The sequence below is a fragment of the Aureococcus anophagefferens genome, assembly GCF_000186865.1.
Source record: "Aureococcus anophagefferens unplaced genomic scaffold AURANscaffold_5, whole genome shotgun sequence".
NCBI lineage: Eukaryota > Pelagophyceae > Pelagomonadales > Pelagomonadaceae > Aureococcus > Aureococcus anophagefferens.
Genome location: NW_008705565.1, coordinates 157,764 through 164,821, shown reverse-complemented (window position 1 = coordinate 164,821; position 7,058 = coordinate 157,764). Strand labels below are relative to the sequence as shown.

At 65.6% G+C, this 7,058-nt stretch overlaps 1 protein-coding gene across 1 annotated transcript; it reads right to left on the bottom strand.

Annotated features, from left to right (window-relative positions):
* Nucleotides 1-795: 795 nt before the first annotated feature.
* Nucleotides 796-1,569, bottom strand: AURANDRAFT_3378 (hypothetical protein; the record flags this gene model as incomplete). Its single annotated transcript, XM_009036494.1, has 1 exon — nt 796-1,569. A coding segment is annotated over one exon (774 nt), but the record flags the coding sequence as incomplete, so codon positions are not given.
* Nucleotides 1,570-7,058: the final 5,489 nt, after the last annotated feature.

Here is a 7,058-nt window from a genome sequence, read left to right as displayed (position 1 = left end):
GCTCGCGCCCGGGGGGGGGGGGGCTCGTAAAACCATCTCCGGGCGGAATCTAGGCGTCGCGCGACGTGCGCCAGAGCGACTCGGGAGAGGACCGCCCAGATGGTTGCCGGGAGGGCCAGGAGCGTTATGAGCACCCGGAGCCCGCCGTGCCGTGGTCCGCGAACGAGACGACGGAGGCGTCGCCGGGGCCCCGGCGTGGCTGACCGTGGGGGCACATCTTCCGTCGCGACGCGGGGGGCGCGCGACGCGGTCGACTCGGAAAGTCTGCCAGCAGATGGGAGTTCAACGCCGACGCTTGAGGGACCTGCCGACGCCCTTACCGGACGCTTCGCGAGAAGGGGACGTGCTGCTTCGGGCTTCGCGGAAGCGTCGTCGGGCCGGGCGGAGGCCTCAACAAAGTGACTTGTGTCGGAATGTGGGATTTTAGAATTTGACGTCTCACTAATCTCGCTCGTGTCTCGTGACATCTCTCGCACATCACGCGCGCCGCCGGCGCCCCGCGACTTGTTCCGCCCCGAAACTTCTATCGGCGTCGCGCCCGAGCCCCCACTTCCCCCCCGACACAAATTTGAGAGCGGCGGCGCCGTAGTTGTCGAGTCTCGACGAAAAGATCGAACTCGTGCGAGAGAGCCGTTAGAGTTTTATATTTTGTGCTTGATATAGATGAGGGCGCGCATCATCGCGTAGTCGCGAATGTTTTCAGACATGTCTGAATCGCGAACGAGCTTTCCATAATAGACCTTGCTCACCAGGGACACATGGACCCAGTCACAGCCCTTTGCCTTCGATAATATATAGCTGCGTCACGATGTCTTCGAAATCCGGCCTCGCGGCCGTGTCGTGAGACCAGGCGCGACACATGAGCGCACGCACTTCGACGGGCATCAAATCTGGCACTTTCGGGCGGGCCTGATCCATGCCGACTGCGTGCATGATCTGCATCGGATCGAGGCCGTCCCAGGGTTTTCCGCGGTCCCAGATCTCCCAGAGCACGATCGCGTAAGAATAGACGTCGCACTTCGCAGTAAAACGTGTTCTTGAGCTAAAAGCCTCGGGCGCTGTGAACGGAAACGTGCCGGAGATCCCAGCTCCTCCGTGCATGGTTGAGGTCGTCGCGATAGTCTTGAGTGCTTCTGATTTACTGATGCCAAAGTCCGTAATCTTGCACCGCCACTCGTGCGTCAGGAGCACGTTTTGACTCTTGAGGTCGCGATGCAAGACACCCTCCTTGTGGAGATAGGCCATGCCGATGGCGATGTCCTTGGCCCAGATGATCTGCGTCTTGGGCGTGATGGCATCGCCGCGCGCATCGTCGAGGACGCCGCGGAGCGACCCGTTCGGCAGGTACTGCGTGACGATGCCGAGAAAACTCGCATCCGTGGTGCAAATGCCAACAAAGTCGACGGTTCGCGGGTGCTTGCGCAGCTTATCCATGATGCCGACTTCTTTTTTGAAATTGGAGACAATCTTGTCGCGCGCGGACTGCGCTCCGACGCCGACCAGTAAGAACTTCTTGAGGCACACGGTTTCGCCACCAAACTCCGCTTTGTGGACGCTGCCCTGGCCACCGCCCGCGAACGGCTCCACCTCGACGAAATCGAGCTCGATCTCGTTGTCCTCCATGTGCGCGTTCTTGAGACGGCGCGCGCGTTCCCATTTCGTCAACTTCTGCACCTCTTCGATCAGCGTAGCGTGACCCTGCTGCATCTTGCGATTGGAGTCTAAGACCTTGTCATGGGAATCCAAGAGCTCGCGATGGGAAACTAAGATCTGGGCCAGGCCCTGGCGCACCTCGCCATTCATCTCGCGCATCTCGATCAGGAGCTCGTCGTCGGGCACGTGCGCGTTCTCCACGACCTCCGCGATCGCGAACGGGGTCTGGGCGAGGATCGCGGCGGCCGCGGCCGGGTCCTCGCGGGTCTCGGAGCAACGCTTCGCCACGAGCATCGTGATCGACTGTTCCATCTGATATGTGCGCTCGAGAATCTCGGCGTCCATCGCGAGCTTGTAATCGAGCTGAAGGCTCTCGAGGCACGTCGTGATCTCCTTGTCGAGCTTCGTCAACGAGTTGATTCGCCCGTGCTGGAGGAAAGCGCGCTTGAGCCAGCCCTCCCGTCCAAAGGCGTCGACGGCCAGCTTGAAGTCGCACAGGAGGCCTTTCAGCTTTCGCATCTTCGACTCCACGAGGTCCGCGTTCCCGGATTCGAGCTTCGCGGCGTTCGCGGACATCTGCTGCAACGCGCCGAGGACGTCGACGACCCTTCGCCCGGCCATCAAGACGTCGTCCGACTTGCGCAAGTGCTCGTCGACGGAGCGGAGGATGTCCTGGGCCGCCTCGCAGACCGGACCGATGACCGGCATCACGCGCCCCGCCGTGAGGAGGACGCGGGCCGCGGTCATGCCCCGCGCGACGACGCCCTCCGACTCGCGCATCAGCTGCTGGTACCGCGCGCTGGGCGCGGGCGTCTTCGTCGCCGGCGTCTTCGTCGAGGCGGCCGCAACGTTCCACGCGCCGCCCGCGAAGGCGTCGTCGCGATCCGGAGGCGCCTCGACGTTGAGGTCCGCGCGAGCCGCGGCGGCCTTGGGCCGGCGGCGCTTAATGCAGACGCAGGCGATGGCAACCGCGACGACGGCCGCGACGGCCGCGGCCGCGACGACGATCGTGTCCGCGCCGCCGCCGCCGCCACCGCCGCCGCCGCCTCCGGAACTCGTCGTAGGCCGGGGAGTAGGCAGCGACGTCGGCCGAGGATTCGGAACGGGAGCGGGTTGCGGGTTTGGCGTAGGCCGGGGAGTAGGCCGGGGCGTAGGCCGCGGCGTAGGCCGGGGCGTAGGCTGCGGCGTAGGCCGCGGGGTCGGTCGGGGAGTGGGTCCGGGAATAGACCACACGTAGGCCGAGCCCGAGTCGGAGCCGGCGTCGTCGTTCCAGGCCGCCCCGACGACGACGAGGTCGCCGCTGACGGCGACGGACGTGCCGAACCAGTCGTACGCCGCGGCGTCGCTCGCGACGAGCTTGGCGACCTGCGTCCAGGAGGCGCCGGCGTTCGTCGTGCGGAACACGTAGGCCGAGCCCGGTTCGTCGCCGGCGTCGTCGTTGTAGTTGTACGGCGCCCCGACGACGACGAGGTCGCCGCTGACGGCGACGGAGTAGCCGAACCAGTCGGACGCCGCGGCGTCGCTCGCGACGAGCTTGGCGGTCTCGGACCAGGTCGTGCCGTCGTTCGTCGTGCGGAAGACGTAGGCCGAGCCCGAGTAGGAGCCGGCGTCGGCGTTGCACGGCGCCCCGACGACGACGAGGTCGCCGCTGACGGCGACGGAGAAGCCGAATTCGTCGTCCTCCGCGGCGTCGCTCGCGACGAGCTTGGCGGTCTCGGACCAGGTCGTGCCGTCGTTCGTCGTGCGGAAGACGTAGGCCGAGCCCGAGTAGGGGCCGGCGTCGTCGTTGCACGGCGCCCCGACGACGACGAGGTCTCCGCTGACGGCGACGGACGTGCCGAAGAAGTCGCCCGCCGCGGCGTCGCTCGCGACGAGCTTGGCGGTCTGCGTCCAGGAGGCGCCGTCGTTCGTCGTGCGGAAGACGTAGGCCGACCCCGAGGAGGAGCCGGCGTCGCCGTTCCCGTACGCCCCGACGACGACGAGGTCGCCGCTGACGGCGACGGAGCGGCCGAAGTAGTCGTCCTCCGCGGCGTCGCTCGCGACGAGCTTGGCGAGCTCTTGCCCGGACGCCTTCGGGGCGAGGCCCCAGACGAAGAAGATGATGATCGAATACCACGCGCGCATCGTGCAGCTAATGCCCGGGGGCGGGAGTGAGGGCGAGGATGTTCACGGGGGAGCGACACGAGCACCGATATGGACGCACGAGGTGGACGCACGAGATGATGTATGGACGCACGAGACGGATGAAGAGGTGGCCGGAGGCGGCGACCAGGAATAGCGATCGTCGAGGAGCGAGTCCTTGTTTCGTGCAACCGGGATCGAGCAGTAACTCTCGACAACGCTCGCCCGACAATGCTCGCCGGGAATTGCCTTGACGCGTCTCTAAACAGGGGGCCCGGGGAGGAACCGAACGCCTAACCGAGGCGTGAACCGCGGGAGTCGGAGTTTTCAGAGGCTCGGCCTCAGGCTCAGCCGGAGCTTTCCTGGAGCCCCGGGAAGAGGCAGCCGAGGGAGAGTTTGGGTTGGATGGTCTTCACGCAGTTCCAGAAGTCGAGGACCTTGGCGAGCTCGTCGTCGGTCCAGGGGCCGTCGTCGTCCATGCAGATGGGCATGATGTCCATGTAGTCCTTGATCGCGTAGCAGGCGTCGTCGCCGAGCTTGGCGAAGTCGAGCGCGCCCTCGTCGCCGACGATGATGAGCTTGACGTGGTCGAACTTGCCGTCATCGTACGGGACCTCCGAGTCGGCGCCGACGACGAACACGTCGCCGACGAGATCGCACGCCGCGACGAGCTGCCCGATGTCGTTGAGGGGCTCGATGCCGTCGCCGGAGAGGGGGGGGGGGGTCGCGACCGACCAGGCCAGAGATTTGCGCTCCTCGAAGGACCAGGCCGCGCCGCCGTTGCTGTCCGTCGTCGCCGCCGCCGCCGTCACCGTCGCGTTCGCCTCGTCGCCGTCGCCGTCGTCGCCGCCGCCGTCGTCGTCGCACTGGGTGGAGCTTTGTGAATTGGTTGAAGTAGCTCGCATGTTAACCCAGTCCTTCGTCGTCGTCGTCGTCACCGCCGTCGTCGTCTCCGCCGTCGTCGCCGTCGTCTCCGCCGTCGTCGTCGCCTTGACCCGCGACAGCCGCCCGCCGTCGCCGCCGTCGTCGCCGTCGCCGTCGTCGCCGCCGTCGTCGTCGCACTGGGTGGAGCTCTGTGTTTTGTTGGTTTGAAAAGCTCGCTTCCAGTCCTCCGTCGTCGTCGTCACCGCCGTCGTCGCCTCCGTCGTCGTCTCCATCGTCGTCGTCGCCTTGACCCGCGACAGCCGCCCGCCGTCGCGCCGCCAGGCCGCGCCACCGGTGCAGCCATCGCCGGGAATTGCCGGAACCACCGCGGGATGGGGGTCCTTGAACGAGAGGCAATGGCGAGAACGGTGTGGTGGACACACGTTGGCGATACTCGACGTCGTCGACGGAGAGCCTGACGACGGAGCGCCCGACGACGGAGCGCCCGACGACGGAGCGCCCGACGACGGAGCGCCTCGACGGCGGAGCGCCTCGACGGCGGAGCGCTTCACGATGGAGCGCCTGGCGACGGAGCGCCTCACGGCGGAGCGCCTCACGATGGAGCGCCTGGCGACGGAGACCCTGGCGGCGGAGACCCTGGCGGCGGAGACCCTGGCGACGAAGACCCTGGCGACGTTGAGGCGGACTGCATGGTGTCCCGCGTACGCGTTGTGGGTCGAAGTTTGGAGAAGGGCTGTGGGCCTAGGACAACAGCACGCAGTCGAGGTCGACAAGGGTACGACGGTCCGGGTCGGGCCGCCGAAGTGCAGATGGTGGACCTAGAGGCGCGAATCCAGGATCGCGACGCGGAGATACCTCGCGCGCTGGTCGACGACGAGCGGCGCGAGCTCGCGACATACATAGCCCGAGGAGGAGTACAATGCGCGGAAGAGGGACGGCATAGAGGTACTATGGATCGAGGACGGCGCTCGTGGGGCGATCTAGAAATAAAACCCTGCCTGATAGTATAGTATTTTAGACGCGCGATTTCGTATGTAGTAGAATGTTGCGACTCATTCTTGCGCAGCGTAAAGCGATTGCCGTTAGGAAACTAAAAATTATTCAAGATAATAATACAAGCAACGATGATCGCACATCTTTTTGTGTAGAGAACTATAAGGGTGTGTGACGTTTTACCCTAGGTTTCAAATGTTTGAACCAAATATATAGGGGTGACGTTTTAACCCTGGATTTTAGTCTTTTGCGAAAATAGGTTCACGATCTACGGCTCGGCGACGTTCGTCCTCGTCGACGCGGCGACCGGGGACGAGACGCGCGTGCCGTTGGCGGCGGGCACGGCGCTCCGCTGGCCGAACGAGCGCTACACGCACCGCGTCGACGCGCCGCCCGGCGCGGCGCGCGCGCTCCTCGGGCCCGCGTCCCGGCGCGGCGGCCTCGGCCTCGAGGGCGTGGGGTTTGTTGTTGAGACGATCGATGACGGTAACTTCCACGACGCGGCCACCCGCTGGGTCCAGGGCACGGACGCCGAGTACGGACCCATCGGCGACTGGGACACGTCGAGGGTGACGAACATGGCGAGCGCGTTCCGCCACGCCGCGACCTTCAACGCGAACATCAGGGACTGGGACACGTCGAAGGTGACGGACATGAGCTGGATGTTCCAGGGCGCCGCATATCTCCTCGAGAACCCGGAGGAGGGCTTCGACCCGGACATCGGCGACTGGGACACGTCGAAGGTGATGGACATGCGCATGATCTTCAGTGGCGCCCCGGCCTTCAACACGGACATCGGCGACTGGGACACGTCGTCCGTGACGGACATGAACTACATGTTCAACAGTGCTCGCGCCTTCAACCAGGACATCCGCGCCTGGGACACGTCGAAGGTGATGGACATGCGCAACATGTTCAGCAACGCTGACGCCTTCAACCAGGACATCGGTGGCTGGGACACGTCGAAGGTGATGGACATGAGCCGGATGTTCGACATGAGCTTCGCGTTCAGCGCCGTCGTCTTCGACGCGGACATCGGCGGCTGGGACGTGTCGGCGGTGACGGACATGGGCGGAATGTTCGACGGCGCCGACGCCTTCGACCAGTGTCTCTCCTGGCACGAGGACTATAAATATCCCTTCCCAGCGTGCGGTGATCCGACGGCTACGCCCACGGCCGTCCCCACGGCCATGCCCACGGCCATGCCCACCGCTGACCCAACCGGCGCCCCCACGGGCGCCCCCACGGTTACGCCGACGACCACGCCCTCCGACGCGCCCACGTCCAAGCCCTCCGACGCGCCGTCGGCCAAGCCCTCCGACGCGCCCACGTCCAAGCCTTCGCACGCCCCGTCGGCCAAGCCTTCCGACGCCCCGTCGGCCAGGCCCTCCGACGCGCCCACGGCC